Source organism: Trichomycterus rosablanca, chromosome 8 (assembly GCF_030014385.1).
Source record: "Trichomycterus rosablanca isolate fTriRos1 chromosome 8, fTriRos1.hap1, whole genome shotgun sequence".
NCBI classification, from domain to species: Eukaryota; Metazoa; Chordata; class Actinopteri; order Siluriformes; family Trichomycteridae; genus Trichomycterus; species Trichomycterus rosablanca.
This window is the reverse complement of record NC_085995.1, coordinates 29,346,116-29,367,598: the sequence shown is the minus strand read 5'-3', so window position 1 is coordinate 29,367,598 and position 21,483 is coordinate 29,346,116. Positions and strand designations below refer to the sequence as shown.

Genomic DNA, 21,483 nt, shown 5'->3' with positions numbered 1-21,483 from the left:
TGCTAATCAGGGTCCTTGCACAGCGTTTGAAGACCGCACCCACATTGTCCGGTCATCCCGCCCTAGCAGAAACGTGTCTGCTGCAGGCACTGCCAATTATGCTTGCTGTATGGCGCCCAGCCGACCGTTGGCAAAGCTGAGTTTCGAACCACTCAGAATCTCTGCGCTGGTTTGCTAGTGGAATATCCCACTTTTTTTTTTATTGGATTCATGGCAGTTTGTGATTTCTTAATGCCATCTTGAGGTGCATATAGAAATTGCCAAAGAAAACCTGTTTGAAATTGTTAAACTTTATAAAATTTTTCCCATTTCTTTTATTTTTATTATTTATTTATTCATTTTCATTTTTTTAAACAGCTTATCGTACCAAATGTGGCTGTAGCAAAATCACTGCACAATTAGCTAATCTTTCTAAATGCACAATTCAAGTTTGTAGGAAGTAGTTGCAAGGGCTAAATACAAATCTGATAAAAAGGAAATGCAGCAGGTATATCAGTTCTGAGAGAGTCGCTTTGCTATGAATAGTTGTCGTGAAGTATGGAAGCTAAGTAACCTGCACAGACACACATTTGTATTAAACTCTACACACATCAATATGAAAAATAGAATGATGAAAATCTGTCATCAGATCCATACTGTCCTGTTCTGAGCATCCTCTTCTGTCACCCCAACCACTTGCACATCCTCCCTCATCGCATCCATAAACATCCTCTTTGGCCTTCCTCTCCTCCATCTGCCTGGTGGTTCCATCCTCAGCACCCTTCTCTTTATATAACTCTTATTCCTCCTCTGTACATGGCAAAACCATCTCATTCTCACCTTCCAAACTTCGTTTCAAAAACGTTCAACCTGCGCTGTCTCTCTAAAAAAAAAAACTCGTTCCTCATCAGTCACGACAATAATCTCAGCATCTCCATCTCTGCCACCTCTAGTTCTCTTTCCTGTCTTTTACACTGATGAAGTAAAGCATCTCCTGTAATTATTTACACCCATTACTAAAATGAATAATGGAACCGCTGACAAGACTTTGTAGCAGTGTTTAAAATAATGCCTGTTGGCAAGCCAGTATAACTCACTGGCGCTGATCTTTGTATACTGATATCCGCTATACCATGTCTGCAGTTCAATAAATTGCACCAAGACAGAGTGACCTTAATGAGTGATGCCATGATTTTATTAACAGTTTTGGGTGGTACATGTATCGAGAGATTTGTGCTGCTGTGAATGCTCCTCCAGCAAAATCACTTACGTTTATAGGATTGAAAAGTGGCGTGTTGCTCTCCTCAACCCCGTTTTGCAGAGGCTGACAAAACTCACAGGTTTACAGATTCCCTTGTGAATTTAATAGTTTATGACAGAGAAGGACTGAGAGGAGAATGTGTGTGGATGTGAGTGCACTAAAATAGGCCACCTAAATTCTATCTGCCTAAAGTAAAAAAATGCTACATTTTGATGATACGTTTAATTTACAAAATGCGTAATATAGTCGTTTATATGGCTAACAAAGAAAAGTAGGATGTTCTTCTAAAATGTAAGTCATAAAATAAAAGAAAATGTATTGTTTAATATATTGTTAAATTTTTTTTAATGCGTTTTCTTCCTTTTTTCTCATGATCCAATTTTTACCCAATTTACCCGATTGAGTAGAGCGAACTGACACGTGCTCTCTCCAAAACGTGTGCAGTAGCCGACTGCATTTTTTCACCTGCACGAGGCGAGTTCATATGCAGACCAGCCTTGTGCACGGAGAGCCACACCCTGATCATCATTAATCCTCTACTCTGTGCAGACCCCATCAACCAGCCAGCAAAGGTTGTCATTCACTCCATGGATGAACAACAGCCGATCGTTGTTCATGCAGCCTCCCAGTCGGATGGCAGAGCTGAGATTCGATACTATGTATTCGAAATCCCAGCTCTAGTGTGCTAGCGTATTTTACCACTGCGCCACCTGAGCGGCAATATTGTTTACATTTTATATATTTTTTAAAAGAATTGTGGATATTTAGTATACCTACAATTGCAACAATAGAGGTGCATTTGTAGGTGTTACTTATTATAACTGCTGTTTCCCCTCCTTTCAGCCAATTTAGAGTCCAGCCTGTTTGCATTCTGCCTGTTTGCATTCTGCCTGTTGTACAAAGCCTATACTATCCACCCCAAGGGTAATCATTAGGGTTTTATTTTTTTGCTCTTTAATCCAGGCGCCCTTACAATTGCAGTGTAATGGCTAGAATTTTTAATAATAATAACTGTCCTTACTATATATTTTCTCATAAAGAACAATATATACAGTAGTTCATAGTCCACAGTTAAATTATTGTTGTTGAATTCTGATTTTTCATCTCTAGTATGCAGTAGTTATGATAGCTGGAAGATTTGACTGTGACATGTCTGGTAATTGTAACAGTTATTCTGACCTAGAAAGCGGAATTGAACTGTAATTAAATGTTCACCAAATTTCTAATTATGTAATTCTGCCAACAGTCTGCCAATAATCATTTTTAAGCTTTAAAAATGTTAAAACCGATTTTATTGAAAACTCAACTTAATGTTATTGAGTCATTTGTGCATCCGTTAACCTAAGCTCCATTGATTTTGGTGTGAGGGTTGATTTGATCTCACTGCTGACCTTGCTTTAGTATGCAAAGATTCCACCTGCTGTTGTATAGCTGACGATGGCTAAAAATACCCTTAAGTCCTAAAGTGCCTGTCAAAATAAATTCAAGGACGGGGTCATATACAACTTACAAACATTCTTTTAGCATAGTTGGCACACAAGGTACACTATTAGACATCGAAGTGAGCCAATGAATGACGTATAGATCGGCATGTGGAACAATCCCGGGATAACAGGTGCCCAGGCTGTAGATATTGCACCATGCAATTCACATTAGCACGCTGGGCCTTGTTTCCCATCAGCCTGCTGATTACTGCTTGAATTTGGATGCATTACAGGAATGCTGCTGTACATCAGTGGGCTGATATGAATGCATTTTAGCACCTTGGCGTGCTACTTCTATTCTCCGCTCACTGCGAGCTACTTTCTGGCAGGCTAGGAAGTTACTCGGGCTTAATTACAAACTCTTGCTTTGTATCTGTTTAGCTTGGATCGGTGTATAGCAGATTATTTGGCAGTAGCTTTAATAGTCTTGGTAAAACAAATTGTTTTAATTAGGTCTGAAAAAGATATTTTCAGCCATTGTTTGTGCCTTAGCTAAAATCATGATTGGTAACTAACTTACAAACGTCAAACCTTTGTTGCTGATTTATAGCACCACAGTAAATAGCTTTGCTAAATAAGAACTTCTATTTTGTAAACACAGTTTGACAAGTACGTAATTAGAACCTGCATCAGACATGTTGCATAATAATCCGGCTGTTCACATGCCAGCTGGGATTCATCTCAGAATCAAACCCCCTTTTTCCATAACCACAGGCAACACACCCATTTTCTAGTGCATGTAAATTAACACCACCAACCAGTGACTAGTCACCAGTTGTGTCTAGGCAGGTCAAATGCCTATGACTATGACTATACTAGAAAGTATTAAGGCATGTGTTTTGGTAGCTAGTAGCTAATATGACCAATATTAGCTAGTTACCTGCAAAACTATGTACACTGTTTAGCTGGGCCAACCTCTTAACTAGCTAAACCAACTTGAAGCCTTTTATAAATTTTTGACAAGGTATCGATTAGCTAGTAGCACTTGCTAAATCTTTTCTTTACCTTTCTAAAAGGTTTTGCCAGAACTCAATTACCTTCTGTTCAATATATAAAAAATGTTCATTCCTTTCCTGTAATTATTCTTGACTTGAGTCTTTTTGTGCTCAGATATGGTGGATTAAAAAAGTATTCCGACCTTTTGATTTTTTGGAGCACTTTGGAGTTAATTTTAAATAGATAAAGTTGCCATTTTTACTCACCAGTTTCTATTTAATCATTAAACATCTGGACAACTCTAGGAAGTTGCAGAGTTGTGCCAAGCTTCTTTAATTGCAAAGTGATTTAGCTCACTGTTGTACAGGGAACACTCAAAGCCCTGGGTTTTGTTTTATATTATTGATCTAAACTATAAAAGTTTAAAAGTTTGATTCCAAAGATGTCCAATAACTTCAGATTTCAACAGGTGAACTCGGTGAAGACATATCAGATGTGTTTAATTTGTTATTATGATTGCATGTTGTGTTGTTGATTTAATTTTGAATAGAATTAATTGCCATTTTACCCATCTATATACACTTGAAACATGAATCAGGGGGTGTGAATACTGTAAATAACGCTAGTTTTACTGCACCCATTATAAAGTCAGATATAATCCAGAAATCCAAAAACGTATGTCATGCATCAAAAGCTGCTGAACACATGGGTTGCGATGTTGACAGTAAAGCAAGCTTTACATCACCATGGGTTTAGAGACAATGCAAGTAAAGTCAACTTTATTTATGTAGCGCTTTTTACAATAGACATTGTCTCAAAGCAACTTTACTAAATCCAGGACCAACAGATACAAAAACCCCTGTTGAGCAAGCCGAGGGCGACTGTGGCAAGGAAAAACTCCCTGAAAATTACAGGAAGAAACCTTGAGAGGAACCAGACTCAGCAGGGCCCATCCCAATGCAAGAAAACCCTTGCTCCTGTTTTTCCCTTTTTGATGGGATATGGATTACCCATCTGACCCATGGATCTGACCTCCTGGACAAATGATTTCTTAGGTGACAGTAAGGTGACACTTTTTTTTTTTCTGACAATGAGATCACTCTTCCATATTTTTAAAGGGTGCAGTCAGACTCACCAGTCATCATCTATAGTCAATCATAATTGCTAATGAGGAAATAAGAGACCATGACAAGTTAAATGACAATATTTAGTTTTTACACCACCAAATGTATCATCAGACATTTTCAGTGCATATTTATGTTTGGGTGTGTTCCAGTAACTCATTCACATTTAAATCCTCTATATTTAAATCAGATTATTTCTATTTGAGGGCAGAGGTGAGCACTTCTTCCACATGCATTTCCAAAGATTTTGAAAAGGGCTGATGAATGAGGGCTCAATTGTTTATGCGATTTGGTAGAGGTTTGACTAAGCTTTAAAAGAATACTAATCATCTGTGTCTGATAGTCTGCAGTTTGAGAAAGTAGGAGTTGTTTATGTGTGGGAACATCTGCTATCTGTGTGCATATGACTGGCTCATAATTACAGTGTAGGTAAAAACTACAATTTAATATTCGGTGTGGTTGTGTAATTCTCTGACCTGAACCAGTACCAGCTACATTATTACATTTGAGTTGACTGATCAGATGCATTGTACTTTATTTGTATTTAATTTGTACTTTAGAGTAGAAGATTGTGTGTAAAGAAGCAAAGCAGTAATTTTTTATTTTATTTATTTATTATTTACAACTGTAGTGTCTAACAGATTTTGATTGTAGCTTTATGATAAACCTTCAGCAGATAGAAATTTCTCCACATGGGGGAGATTTTTGTGTACCTTGGAATTAGTCACTTTGTATCTTAAGATGTGAAGCGCCTTATAGGTTTACCAGGCATAACTTTTACCACATAGAGAAGGTCTTGGCACTCTAGAAGTTTTTGTGTTTTGAGACCAGTCAAATTGGACCCAAGACCACACTAACTTAAAATTTTTTATTTTTTGAAACATTGGGATTAGTCACACTTCTGCTTTGTATAAATAACACTAAGCGTTTTTGTTATTTAGATTCAAAGCACATCAAGGACCTGGCTTGCCATTCACTCATATATGTTTTAGTATATTGGTGTAAATATACAAAGGGTATATATTTAGTATATTGGTGTCCAATTAGGACCAGTCACCAATATAAAGGTCTTTAGAGCTAATACTGTGTGTTCTTGTGCAAAGCTTGTGTCCTCATGTGTTCTTTGGGTAAATCTTGCCATATACCTGGCAAATATCCACAATTCCCCACCCCCCCTTGTTTCTTTAGAATGGGAATTTGTTTGCACTAGTAGTGTGTGTTTTATTTCAGTAAGACTGTCTGCCTTAATTAGTTACAGCTTTAAATAATGCCATTAGCTGGTGCTCTGTATGGCTGTAAAAGAACTTTGTGCCCAGTGTTTCCAGTACAGACTCATCGTCCACCATGACACTGACCAGGATGGAACAGTTACTAAAGATCAATGAATTTGCCTATAAATAAAACTCCTGATTATTGACAAGTTGTCGTCTAAAAATCTAAATAAAGCAATAAGCCACGAGAGGCCGTGCATTACTGTGATTTTAGCACAGGGATGACGTTTTTGGCACGACGCGAAGCGGAGTGCCTAAAACTTCTTTCCCCGTGCTAAAATCATAACAGTAATGCACGGTCTCGAGTAGCTTATTGCTTTTATAAAACGGCGGTCAACAAAAAATATAATAAATACAACAATGTTTAATTCATAAATGTATTTATTGTGTATAAACTTACAATAAAGCATTCTTCCGCGACGCAAAATAGTTCGATTAACAGTGTTGCTAGGCAACATGAGGGCGAAAATAACATTAACTTTTTCGATTCAGTGGCGTATTAATATGGAATGATGTGAGGTGGTCCTAGGTGTGCGTTTATCGGGGATTTTACAACGGCTTTGAACGCGGCTCAGCCAATCAGATTTTAGGACCGGAACTATCCGTTTTATAATGATATTTCTTTGTCACGTTGTCCATGTCCATCTAAATTTTTTTTGGTAGTTGGGTTTTCTCCCACATGCCAAAAACACCCCTTAAATACCCTTTTAAAAACGTATTATATTAGTGTTTAGTGTCCAGCAAATAAACCGATTTACTGGCATCCTGTCCAATATGTATTTTTTTGTTCAATGTTCTTGGTGTAACTGTAATTGGCTTTCATTTGTACCCAACAGAAACAAACCATGAACAAAACAGTGGCTTCAGCAAATGTAAATGTAGGATTATTTATCCCCTACTGACGTTTTCTGTTTCTTTCCAAGAGATGCACATTAAGAATACCTTTTGTGGTATAATAGGCATATAAATGCAACCAAACAGTCAAGGTTAACTTGTATGTGGCTGCTGTTAATCCTCAGGGCTCAGTGTAAGTGAGAAATGGAATGAAAGCGAAGACCCTTTGGGCCACCAGCATGGAAGAAACAGGGTTCCATACATTCTTTCCATGTTGAATTTAAAAGCAATTACGAGTGAAAAATGAAGCCAGTTCGATGGTTTTGCTTCATTCCAGGCAGTAGTAACGCTGAAGGGATTGATTTAGACCTGGCAACACTTCCAACACCCAGCACCATCCTGGCATCTAGTGGCAGACTTGTGCACTTTTATCCATGGCAGCCAAATACTTTCCTTTGTCTCAGACCAAAAAAATATATTGCATATTTAACAAAAGCTGCTTAAATTTTTGCTTGAATTCCTTGCCATGATTTTAAATTAGTCCTGTGATATACACTGATCAGCCATAACATTAAAACCACCTCCTTGTTTCTACACTCACTGTCCATTTTATCAGCTCCACTTACCATATAGAAGCACTTTGTAGTTCTACAATTACTGGCTGTAGTTCATCTGTTTCTCTACATACTTTTTTAACCTGCTTTCACCCTGTTCTTCAATGGTCAGGACCCCCACAGGACCACCACAGAGCATGTATTGTTTATGTGGTGAATGATTCTCAGCACTGCAGTGACACTGTGTGGATCAGACGCAGCAGCGCTGCTGGAGTTTTTAAATACCGTGTCCACTCACTGTCCCCTCTGTTAGACACTCCTACCTAGTTGGTCCACCTTGTAGATGTAAAGTCAGAGACGATCGCTCATCTATGGCTGCTGTTTGAGTTGGTCATCTTCTAGACCTTCATCAGTGGTCACAGGACGCTGCCCATGGGGCACTATTGGCTGGATATATTTTTGGTTGGTGGACTATTCTCAGCCCAGCAGTGACAGTGAGGTGCTTAAAAACTCCATCAGCATTGCTGTGTCTGATCCACTCATACCAGCACAACACACACTAACACACCACCACCAGGTCATTGTCACTGCAGTGCTGAGAATGATCCAACACCCAAGTAATACCTACTCTGTAGTGGTCCTGGGAAAGTCCTGACCATTGAAAACAAAGCATGCAGAGAAACAGATGGACTACAGTCAGTAATTGTAGAACTACAAATTGCTCCTATATGGAAAGTGAAGCCGATAAAATGAACAATGTGTGTAGAAACAAGGAGGTGGTTTTAATTTTATGGCTGATTGGTGTATGGTTGTCATGTTACCATTTATAAACACAGAGTTGGGCGTTAGGATGACATTTTGGCTAGTGAAACACTTTTAATGGACATTCTAGCAATGTCCTGGTATCAGAAATCCAGAGCTGTTAGGTGGATGGTCCTCATGTTTTGACTCATCAGTGTAGAAGCAGTTTTAAGTCCATTATTGACTGTTGCACATATTCTGTGTAAGAAAATGGAAGCTGAGTCAATTTATTGAAATAAGTTATGAGAAATCTAATGGCATTAGTAAAGACTTAAAGTCAATTTGTATGACAGAAGCCAGAAGGTGCCCATGATTGATGAGTAGCATTAGGAGGTAAACCTAGACTTGTTATACGGTTTAGAAATTTTGACTGATGATTAATTATGGACTTAATTTAACAATGACAGTTTATGATTCAACCTGGGTTGCTGAACCAACACCCATTTTTTTGTAGTATTGCTAAATACTATTTGCTCAAATTTCAACAGACTTCTTACAAACAGTTCACAGATAACAAAAAAATGGAATAAAAACGATGTTTGTAAATAATATTTTATAATAAAAATTCAAGTGGCTACCATAAATTAACTGAAAAAGTTCAATAACCTTACACTACATTTACGTTTTCAGCATTTAGCGGACGCTTTTATCCAAAGCGACTTACAGTACAGTTAAAGTATACAGTCTGAGCAATTGAGGGTTAAGGGTCTTGCTCAAGGGCCAGCAACCTGGCAGTGTTGGGGCTTAAACCAGCGATCTTCTGATTACTAGTCCAGTACCCTAACCACTTGGCTACAGCTTGCCCATATTTGGCCATAAGTATGTGGATATACTGTATATATACTATATATATATATATATATATATATATATATATATAAAGTTTTTCTTTGCACTGGGGCCCATGAGCTTTTAGTTAGTGGGTTCCTAGATTGAAACATACCATTCCATAGAAAAGGCCACTAAAATACAGAAAATAATAAAAAGACTTTCAGAAATTAGTGTTTTGTTTTGAAATTGTTCTTTTTTCATTGTGTTAGTAATAAGGTAAATGTTTAGTGTAACAGGCTTTCTGAGTCCATGTTAAAACCAGACTGTGTGTGAATACAGACCCTCTTTTGTTCTACCGCTATCCTAGCATGCTTTTATGAGCACAAAGGTGGCCCAGTGCTGGCGTCAGTGGTGCTGTGTAGAGGGGAAGGGGGTTCTGTTTACCACACTCATTCACAGTGACCTGTTTAACTGGGGCACCCCTTATGAGCATCAGTTATTGTTAGTGTAGCTGGAAAAATGACTTAATTGGATCATTAATTTAATAATTAGGAAGAAACACCCACAAAGGAGCTCATTTTTAACAAATGCTTATTAAATGTACCAGTGTATTCTATGTAATGCACTTTTAAAGTGAAGGGAATGGAATTCAGACTTTTAGATGAGATGGTTTTTTTATATGCAAAGTGAGCTTCAGGGAATTTAGCCCAATAAAGCAAAATTAATACTTCACTGTTGGTATAATTAATAAAAACGTAAAGCAATAAAGTTGACTTGGCCATTAAAGATGATAAATTATTTGAAGAGTGGAGCTTCTAATCTACTGCATTTATGAGTTAGTTATTTCTGAAGTACACAGATGAGGCATAACATTATGACCACCTTCCTAATATTGTCTTGGTCCCCCTTTAGCTGCTAAAACAGCCCTGACCTGTTGAGGCATGGAGTCTGACACCTTTGTATCAGAACCAGCATTAACTTCTTCAGCAATTTGAGCTACAGTTGCTCGTCTGGTGGATCGGACCACACGGGCCAACCTTTGCTCCCCACGTGCATCAATGAGTCTTGGCCTCCCATGACCCTGTCGCTGGCTTACCACTGTTCCTTCTTTGGACCACTTTTGATAGATACTGACCACTGCAGACCGGGAACACCCCACAAGAGCTGCAGTTTTGGAGATGCTCTGACCCAGTCGTCTAGCCATCACAATTTGGTCCTTACGCTTGCCTATTTTTTCTGCTTCTAACATCAACTTTGAGGATAAAATGTTCACTTGCTGCCTAATATATCCCACCCACTAACAGGTGCCGTGATGAAGATATAATCAGTGTTCTTCACTTCACCTGTCAGTGGTCATAATATTATGCCTACTATTTTTACATACAATTTGTTATGTAGTTTAAGGTTTGGGGTGCAACATAAAGCTGGAGGAGATGTTTCTATTTCAAGTCAATGCAATAAGACTTTCATATGCCTGGGCTTGTTTTTGCCAGTAACATCATGCATTTTTGATGTTCATGTTTTGGATTTCATGTTTTACTACATTCCTACATTTATATTAAACAGATAACAGAATAGACACTAATATATTCTCTGTTTGCTTGCAGGATTTGGAAATTGTGTATTCGTATCTACATGGGATGGAGGCGCTGTCCAATTTGAGAGAACATCAGTTAAGGTAAGTGGCGAATATTAAGGGCTGGACATATTCGAGTGGTGTCAACGAACAGAATTTCACATAATTTGCAGTGATTTGTGCATCCACTTAATTTTTATTTACACAAAACAAAAAAGTACAAACTTGTGTATTTCTGTATATAGTTGTGTCCAGAGCCGTAGATAGAGAGAGTTGCGACACTCCTTGATCTCGCCGCCACGCGGTCACGTGGTTCATGTACCCCTCCAATAGTTCCAAACAAACCCGGCACTGTCATGTTCTCATATGGGACAGGCAGCAGTGAATGAAATATAAAAGTTAAATAATAAACATTTGTACAATTTCTGGATATTTTGAACTGCCTTTACATTTACTGCATCTGCTTTAATGTCAGTTTGGTATATGAAGTGGAGATTGATATATGAAGATTGATGTTTATAATGACTTGTTAATAGGTCGTTCTTGTTAACACACAGTACATTATATTAGCATACATTACATAATGCGATATCATTAAGTAGTAGAGACAATATACAGTACAGAGATTAGACAGTTTTTTATGTTTTGTTTTTTGCATAAACTAATCTCCCTTCACTTTCCTGAGGATTCATAATCATAATAATCATTTTGGTTAAACACTAAGCCATGTGGCTGGATTCATAAGGTTTACCTGCACTGAATGAACAGATTCATAAACACACTACCGTACCTTTAACATTATAGTGCAGGTACATGAAATAGCTTCATTCATCTCTTATTTCATGAGTGATTAATAATTGATTTCTACATGTAATACATGAATTAATTCATTATGAATATGCACAAGTTCATTTTGTCTAATGTAAGTGGTGGACAAGGTACACAAACCATGCAGTTGAGTTAAAGTAGAGATATCCAAGGTAACATATTACTCCAGTAAAAGTAGTAGTAAAAGTAAAAATACTCTTTACCTCCACTAAAGTACTAAACTAAATTTACCTTCAAATGTACTTAAGTATGAAAGTAAAAGTATAATGATTTATTATGGCTCTAATGTTTTATGATCATTTCTGTAACAAGACTCTTGATTAATCAACTCATTTTAGGTGAAAAGACTCGAGTGTCATTAATTAAGCTTAACTGACTAAGCTAAATTGGGTTATACCTTTTAATTAAGATAAACATGTAACATTTAGTGCTGAGCAAATGCTAAACAATAACAGTATTAAGTATATTAATGACATTAAATTCATTATTTTTTTTAAAACAAAGCAACAAACAGCTAAAATGCTTGATAAGTAGTGGAAATGAATGGGGCTCTATGGGATGTTTGGAACTATTCAGAGCTCCACAACCCGGAAGCTGCGCAGAAAAATGTCCCGCCCGCGTTACAACGGTTCCCTATGGGAGTGTCGCCACTCTGTTCTCTCTACCGCTCTGGTTGTGTCTAATTCCCTCTGTTGGTAGGCGGCACGGTGGCTCGGTGAGTAGCACTGTCGCCTCATAGCAAGAAGGTCCTGGGTTTGATCCCCAGATGGGCCGGTCTGGGTCTTTTTCTGTTTGGAGTTTGCATGTTCTCCCCGTGTCTGTGTGGGTTTCCTCCGGGAGATCCGGTTTCCTCCCACAGTGCAAAGACATGCAAGTGAGGTGAATTGAAGATACAAAATTGTCCATGACTGTGTTTCACATTAAGATTGTGAACTGATGAATTTTGTGTATTAAGTAAAATCCTAATAAATAAATAAATACCCCCCCCCCCCCATTAAACATTGCTACTAGTACTGTTCTCTTCTGCTGAATGAGAAGGGCTGAGGCTGTCACACGCCCCCTCAAACCCACACAGTCGCCAACCGCATCTTTTCACACACCTGCGATCATGTTTGCAGAGACTTAAGTGCTTAAGATCATTCATCACTAGTGCAGGCACTTCGACCAGACAGCAGATGGCGCAAATGTACAGCAGTAATAAGTTCAACCAATTTCCTTCTTTGGCAATGTCAATCATGCTAGTTTGAGCGGCCAGCCAGTTCGATAACAGGGCCTGAGGTTCAAACTTGATATTTCTGAATTTCAGCTGTAGTGTTCCAGCACAGTAGACCCCTGCACCACCTAAGCGCCCAAAATATAATTTAATTTCACTATTATATTAATATTATAATATTTTGTTAATTTCCCTAAGGGGGTCAGTAAATCTTATCTTATTTTGTACCTTAGTGGCTACAAAATTGTAGCTTAGTGGTTAGGGCAGTTGTGTAGCTTAAGGTAGTTGTAGTGTTTAAGGTACTGGACTACTAAGCAGAAGGTTGCTGGTTCAAACCCCACCAATGCCAGGTTGCCACTGTTGGGCCCTTGAGCAAGGCTCCTAATCTTCAATTGCTTAGACTATACGTGTGTTGTTAGTTGCTTTGATTAAAAGAATCTGCTAAATGTCAAAAATGCAATCTCTTGATGCATGCTCAATAATCCAGGTATACAAATCCACAAAGTGGAATCAGTTCATCTGGACACAAGTTTGTTGTAGAGATACGTTATACCATTGTTATGCAATGGGCAGTGATCGGTCGTTATGCAAATCGGCTGTATATAAGGTTGGGGTATTCACCAAAAATGCAATGTATCTTATTATCTTATTTTATTTAATATTTATGTATATTACTTAAATGTTTGTTTAAATACATGACAATATTTTAAAATGATATATTATTCACAAAATATGGAGGCCACAGTTGTAGCATCAATGAGGAATCCCTTTGGCACACCCGCTCTCAGACATAGCCAATCATGTATGTGTGGGTGCCCGGTTGGCCGATCTATAGACCATGGCACCACCTGATTAGCCCTACATGACCATTTTTATAAATTGATGCCTGAGGGCCGCTCAGGTGGCGCAGCGGTAAAAAGACACGCTGCAACCAGAGCTGGATTCTGAGTACGTCGTATCGAATCCAGCTCTGCCTTACCGGTTCGAGGCTGAGTGGCTGTATGAGCAACGATTGGCCGGTTGCTCAGTTGGGGGGCGGGACAAAGAACCGGATGTGGGTCTCTCTCTGTCAGAATGCGATTAAGACCTCTGCCGGCTGATTAGAGGCGCCTGCACAGAGATGAGGAAGAGTGCACTTAGGGTGTGTCTCTCCGCATGCAACGCTAGGTGGCACAACACTCGTCAATGTGTGGGTGGCAAAAATGCATCCGGCTGCTGCCCATGTTTCGGAGGGGATATGGGTTAGCTTCGATCTCCTCGGTCAGGGCACGGTTCGGCATAGACAGAGAGGAAGCACGATGCAAATTGAACAACTGGATGCGCTAAAGGGGGAGAAAAAGGGGAAAAATAAAAAATAAATAAAAAAATTGATGCCTGCAACATGTTTCACTTTTTACATCAAATTATTTTCTACCTTAGTTTTTGTTTATATACGAGGATCTTCAAAAAGTTTCCACACTTTTATATTTTTGTTGGAAACAGTGAGGGTGGGAGGAGTAGTAATTGGTCGTGTCTAAGAGACTGAGAGAGCTTATAGTCCGGATTTAGTGCCATCTGATTTCCACCTTTTTGGACTACTCAAAGAAGCTTTAAGGGAAAGAAGATTTTCATGTGATGATGATGTAAAAGCAGCGTTGCATCAGTGGCTACATGCTCAACCGAAAACATTTGCTGATGGCATTAAAAAGTTGGTATGACGCTGGGACATGCATCGGAAGGTGACTATGTAGAAAAGTCTTAATAAACAGTTTAAAAAAGTGTGGAAACTTTTTGAAGATTGAACCAGAACATTTGTACATGCTGTATTTTTTAATATGTTAGATTATATGCTAAACACGATTTCCTAATGCAGGCAAGGTGAAAACATCTCTTTACAGAAATTGACTGCAGGTGAGGTTTTTAAGTCATGTTCCCAGAACCTTGGTGCTGTGCGGTACCCACACTACCTGCTAGACCACAGAGCTGCCTATAATGTTATTATGATAACTTCACATTGCTTACAAAATAACCCAGGAATGAGATCTTATTCAGTTCTTTTCAATTCTATTCATACATGCGGTTATGCACAGTCATTTTAAATATAACTGGATGGTGGTGAGGCTGGTAAAAACTGTGATTGTTTTCTTAGCTGGCTTTTATTTTTTGAATTACATTTTATTTGTACAAGCATTGGAATTTTCTAAACCTCTGTTGCAACCCCTCAGAAAGCCAACTCATGCCATATTGAGTTCTCACATTGTGGATTATGCTGGAGAAACAACAACACTGAACCACATGACTTGGGTGTTTGAGTACATTCCAAACTCTGAGTGAGGTCCATGAGGCCCCTCAGCGGCCTACAGCGTCCTCAGGGTCTACAGCTGTTCTGGGAACTGGCGTGACCCCTCGACACCAGCAGAGTGCGGTTTCTGGTTTTATTCTAGCATTAGGAAAGTGACTCCAATTAACATAAAGAGCAAACTCTTGGTTACCCTCCTGCTTCTCAGCTAACCTGGCTGTTCAATGTAAATCAGAAAATGTTCTACAGATTTTTTTTCTTTTTCTCTAATTTTCTACCCCCAATTTTCTCCTTTAATCTAGTCATATCCAATTAACCTGATTGCGTTACTCTTCACCTCTACCGATACCACTCTCCACTGCTGACTGAGGAGCAGCTGTCACAAGCCCCCTCCGACACATGTGCAGTACCGACTGCATCTTTTCACCTGCACGAGGCGAGCTCATATGTGCATCAGCCTTGTGCCACACCCTGTGAATACAGAGAAACCGGACTCACTGCAACAATGACCACAACATTTAAATAAATGAATATTTGATATATTTGTGTATCATACAATGCAACATTGCACCCGCTATTCCAAGAAGATACAATTTTAACACGCGCCCCTAATTTTCAGCTAACGCTTTGATCTTATAAAGAACAAAACACTCGATTGAATCTAGATAAAGATTGATTATGGATTTTGAATACTGGAATTAGCAATTTACTTTAGGATTGCAGGTGGCGCGGTGGCTCAGTGGGTAGCACTGTCGCCTCCTGGGTTCGATCCCTGGGTGTGGCGGTCCAGATCCTTTCTGGCTGCAGTTTGCATGTTCTCCCTGTGTCTGTGTGGGTTTCCTCCGGGCAAGTGAGGTGAATTGGAGATACAAAATTGCCCATGACTGTTTGACATTAAACTCGTAAACTGATGAATCTTGTGTGATGAGTGACTACCTGTTCTGTCATGAATGTAACCAAAAGTGTAAAACATGATGTTAAAATCCTAATAAATAAAAACTTTTGTATTAAGAATCATACAAATGTATCATTATTCATGGACATTGCCTTTTCTGTATAGCTCAACAAAACATCTTATCACATTTTTTAAACGCAATGTCAACAACAAGGTTATTCGACGCCCATATTGCTTTTGTAAAAAAGTAATATCTCTCTTTCTGTTTCTGCAGGATGATGTGTGAAACTGTACGCTATGAACGACATGAAGCAAATGAAGTTCTCTACTAGTAAGTGTTTCTGCATTTATCTTCAGAGAAAAATAATAACATTCAGTATTTAAATATTTAAATGGTAAAAGCCTCATACTGAATTCAGTGCTTACATGATGTTCCAAAGCTGCAATGTTTATCACTGCTTCTCTAATGAGAAGATTAGTGGCTGGATCTCAGATGGCACAGATATTGCCACTGATCTCACTCTCACGCTTACTGACCCACTTTTAGCTTGCTTTGCTTTTTGCAAGTTAGTATGTGGTTGTGGATTCTGTAAGTCCCCTAGGTTTTATCCTTCTTTTTTGTTTTTGTTATTATTTTTTTAAGGCAGTTTGCTATTGGCTTGCTGTTGCTGTTCCTGTCTGGATTTGACACATGCATTCACACTTATATACACAAATACACACACTGCAGACACAGGGGTGTTTCCAGCTCCCCCATTCAGACTCTCCCCTCCAATTTCACACTTCATTTTCTATTCCCTGTCTCTCTGGGTCAGTGGACAACGGCCACAAAGACGATGTGTTTATTTGCAGATCCTTTCTGATGTTGTTTTATAAGTGTGTGTGACTGTGTGTATGGTTGTATGTGTGTGTGTGAGAGCAATTACAAGATAGTGTAAGCTTTTACTCGAAATCCAGCTATCATTAAATATAAGCTGCCTGGCCAAAAAAAAGGTCACACACTAATATTTCGTTGGACCGCCTTTAGCTTTGATTACGGCACGCGTTCGCTGTGGCATCGTTTCCACAAGCTTCTGCAATGTCACAACATTTATTTCTGTCAAGAGTTGCATTAATTTTTCCCCAAGATCTTGTATTGATGATGGGAGATTTGGACCACTGCGCAAAGTCTTCTCCAGCACATCCCAAAGATTCTCAATGGGGTTCAGGTCTGGACTCTGTGGTGGCCAATCCATGTGTGAAAATGATGTCTCATGCTCCCTGAACCACTCTTTTACAATTTGAGCCCGATGAATCCTGGCATCGTCATCTTGGAATATGCCCGTGCCGTCAGGGAAGAAAAAATCCACTGATGGAATAACCTGGTCGTTCAGTATATTCAGGTAGTCAGCTGACCTCATTCTTTGGGCACATAGCGTTGCTGAACCTAGACCTGACCAACTGCAGCAACCCTAGATCATAGCACTGCCCCCACAGGCTTGTACGGTAGGCACTAGGCATGATGGGTGCATCACTTTAGCCGCCTCTCTTCTTACCCTGATGCGCCCATCACTCTGTAACATGGTAAATCTGGACTCATCAGACCACATGACCTTCTTCCATTGCTCCAGAGTCCAATCTTTATGCTCCCTAGCAAATTGAAGCCATTTTTGCCGGTTAGCCTCACTGACAAGTGGTTTTCTTAAGGCTATTAAACATCTCCCTGAGTTCTACTGGAGTTTTTCTACCATTTGATTTCACCAAACATTTAAGTGATCGCCGATCACGATCGTTCAAGTTTTTTTTCCGACCACATTCCTTCCTCGAAGATGATGTTTCCTCACTGTCCTTCCACTTTTTAATAATGCGTTGGACAGTTCTTAACCCGATTTTAGTAGTTTCAGCAATCTCCTTAGATGTTTTCTCTGCTTGATGCATGCCAATAATTTGACCCTTCTGAAACAGATTAACATCTTTTCCACGACCACATGATGTGTCTTTCGACATGGTTGTTTAACAAATGAGAAGCTACTCACTGCATCAGTTAGGGTTAAATAACTTGTTGCCAGCTGAAACATAATCACCCATGCAGTAATTATCCAATGGGAGGCTCTTACCTATTTGCTTTTTTTTTTTTTTGGTCAGGCAGTGTATATTAATAAAAAAAATGGATGATGGCGAACATGGCATTCATGTTATACACTACAACAATTACACCAATGTAAACACATTGAGCAGAGGCACTCAGGTAATCTTATATTAAAGCACACCACACCATGAGTCTTGAGTCTAGAATTTAATGGTAGACACACAGTCAACAAACTTTGAACTTTATGTCAAAATATAATTTTATTAACCAAATTAAACAGAGAAAATTTTCTTTGAACTGTTTAACAAACTGATCAATTATCAAATTTATTGGCATCATATTTCTAACATTATTACTGTTTTTTAATTTATTTTATTTATTTGGTTTTAATGTTCTATACATTTAAATTTTCGGCATTTAGCAGACGCCTTTATCCAAAGCGACTTACAGTTTAAGCAATTGAGGGTTAAGGGCCTTGCTCAAGGGCCTAACAGTTGCAACCTGACAGTGGTGGGGCTTGAACCGGCAACCTTTTGATTACTAGTCCAGTAACCACTTAGTCCAGTAACCTTAACCACTAGGCTACAAAAAACTAGGGGAAAAAAACTGGGGTAATAAAAGAACCTGGTGCAAATCAAATCCACTGGTTTGGGTGATTAGTTATGTAGTAGCCCTACTAGTAAATGAGTAGCTTTAGGGACAGTCGCGACGGGGAGCTGTTTACATTTACATTTACATTTTCGGCATTTAGCAGACGCTCTTATCCAGAGCGACTTACAGAAGTGCTTACAAACCTGCTAAAACCTGTTAGAACCAAAGTGCTTTCTTTTTTCATCCAAGAAATGAAAGTGTGTTAGTAAGTACAAGTCAGCTTAAGTGTTTAGTAAAGTTTTTAATCATTTTTTAAAGACAGCAAGAGACTCAGATGTTCAGACAGACAGAGGAAGCTCGTTCCACCACTTGGGTGCCAGTACAGAGAAGAACCTTGATGCTTGTCTTCCTCTAGTCCTGTTTCTTATGATGTGCACGTTAGCTGGACTTCAGTTATTTGTGTACATGTTTGTAAACCTGCTCTAGAAGAATAAACTCTTTATTGTATGTCTGTAGACCTATTTTGTTAGAACTGCTTTGTATGTGCTCTGCATTTAAATTAAAATTTATTAGGCACCTTCAAGGTGCGTGTTACATCAGTGATGTTGGCCAGGCAGCACTCCTGCAGTTCATTTCTGTTTTACTCTGATAAAGTACACTAAGCTTTATTAACCAGCATACTGCTTTGAAACTGAAGAATAGCACACAGTGTAAGTCTCCGTGCTGTACACACCGCTGAGTTCACCCCGCAGTGATTTACAGAAAAACTGCAACACTTCTGTGAAGCCAATAAACTTTCCCAGTTGCTTCCAGTGTAATTAGATTTAATTGTGGTTTTATGTTCTATACATCAAGAACATGTATAGGACAATAAACCTTCAGTCTTCAATTGAATTAAAATCTTATGGCCATTTAATGCATCAAGCTGAGTATTGAAGACCTCATTTAGCTTAAACGTCCCCCTGTGAGGGGGTGAATGATTGTGTGTATGGGTGTGGGGGGTTGGCACAACGTTGGTGTGCTGTTTAGTAACTTGGTGATCCATCATTCTGTACAATGGTCTGAGGCTCAGACTACACACTTAAGCAAACACACACTTCCCCATTACCTCCAACTGGTTTTGATACACCCATTACATTTCAGTGTATTCCCATTGGACCTTGATTATTCCCATGAGACCAGTTTTACACCATATGTTGGGCTGGTTGTGATCCCAAACAAGATAATATCTGGAGATCAATTTAAAAGTAGGCTATGAACAGTGCTGGAACTGAGCGCAGCTATACCTAGACTTTCTAAACCCTCCCCCCTCTCATGCTGGCAAAGTTTAATCCGTAAGGCGGCTTTCACATGATTATCGCTTTGCGCTTCGTTCATGGCGAGGCTGGGCACATTTTGCTGCTTACTGCAGCATTAAAACCTTTCACATGATGCCCAGCAAAACCGCTTTTTGCTGGCTGTGCCACTGAGCACCAACTTAACTGCCAATACTGTCTGTCAATACTTCACATGTTTGTTTGAAATGTATTTTAGTTTAAAACAAGCACGCTCCGCAGTGGTCGATATTTTAAGATGTGAGTAGATCAAAACTATGTCTATTTCCTCGGCTGCTCCCGTTAGGGGTCGCCGGCGGATCGTGATCCGCATTATTGATTTGGCACAGTTTTTATGCCGGATGCCCTTCCTGACACAACCCTCCCTATTTATCCGGGCTTGGGACAGGCACTACAATGCGCACTGGTTTATGCATTCTAGCGGCCAGGTACCTATAGGACAATTTCAGTGTCTCCAATTAGCCTGGCTGCATGTTTTTGGACTGTGGGAGCAAAACCCACACAGACAGGGGGAGAAAGGAGTAGAGCCCAGTAGATAAAAACTCTGTAAAAGGTCAAAAAGGGTTCATGAAACTTCATTGTGTCAGTAATCTAAATGCAGATTCAATCATATTGAAGAGCTATGAAGCCATAACAGGAGACGGAAGATTTCTATCTAAAATATAAACCCTGTCCCAATTTTACAGCTCACTAGTCACCATGTAGTGTTTTTTTCTTTTTCTTCTCTCACAATGTCATTCTAGATTTAAGTTGCATTAAATAGCTCAGGGTTTTAAGAAACATTGTCATCATGTCTAAGATTCTCTTGTCTCTTGTTGTCATACAACAATTAGTCTCATTGGCGGCGCTTTGACAAGGTCAGAGTTCCATCAGATCGCAGAGCGCAGCAAGGAGCAGTAAAAAAGGGCATCAAAGTAGTAAATGTGTGTGGTGCACGATACAAAGCAGCAACACTTCACTCCATGGCAGTGCAAAAGCGGTTTTGCAGCATATAATGTAAATTATATAAACATACCACATAACAAAATCTCAGACTTTAGTAAACATACATCTCCAAAATGAATGCTTACCATTCAAGTGAAGTCAATTTCAAGTCAATTTTATTTGTATAGCGCTTTTTACAATGAACATGGTCTCAAAGCAACTTTACAGAATCCGGGACCAACAGACCAGAAACCCTTGTTGAGAAAGCCGAAGGCGACAGTGGCAAGGAAAAACTCCCTTAAAATTACAGGAAGAAACCTTAAGAGGAACCAGACACCTTGGGTGGCCTGGAGGATAATTTGAATAAATAGGATTTACACAAATCATACATACACAAAATTAAATTAAACTAAAAGTTATAAGTAGCAAAAAATAATTGGAGTTCTTCATTATTTGTCTGTGATGAAGTCCGTAGTGAGCTCTTGACATTTTTGGTGCAAACAAATCAGGTTTCCATCACATCTAGCAGGAGCAGCATTGTTGGCACAGCAGTCTCGACGTGCAGTCTTTAACCTCGGGGTAAAACAACAGAAAATGTAGTTAAAATGTGAAATCGTTAAGAGTAAAATGTCAGTTTTGCAGAGAGTAGCTTTAGACTCCGGCACCCCTAATTATTACAGCATAACTAAAAGGAAGAGCGAGCAGGTAACTAAGTCATTCAGTACCTTCAGAGGAGTTTTAAAGTCATGGTGTAATTGTTG

At 39.1% G+C, this 21,483-nt stretch overlaps 1 protein-coding gene across 6 annotated transcripts in view; it reads left to right on the top strand.

Moving 5' to 3' along the window:
* Positions 1-21,483, top strand: part of rapgef2b (Rap guanine nucleotide exchange factor 2b) — a 189,654-nt gene that overhangs the window by 45,897 nt on the left and 122,274 nt on the right. For all 6 annotated transcript variants that reach the window (XM_063000661.1, XM_063000660.1, XM_063000659.1 and 3 more), the window contains exons 2-3: positions 10,623-10,693; positions 16,080-16,136. In XM_063000661.1, the coding sequence (XP_062856731.1) occupies positions 10,623-10,693; positions 16,080-16,136 (128 nt within the window). The remainder of the gene's footprint in view (positions 1-10,622; positions 10,694-16,079; positions 16,137-21,483) is intronic.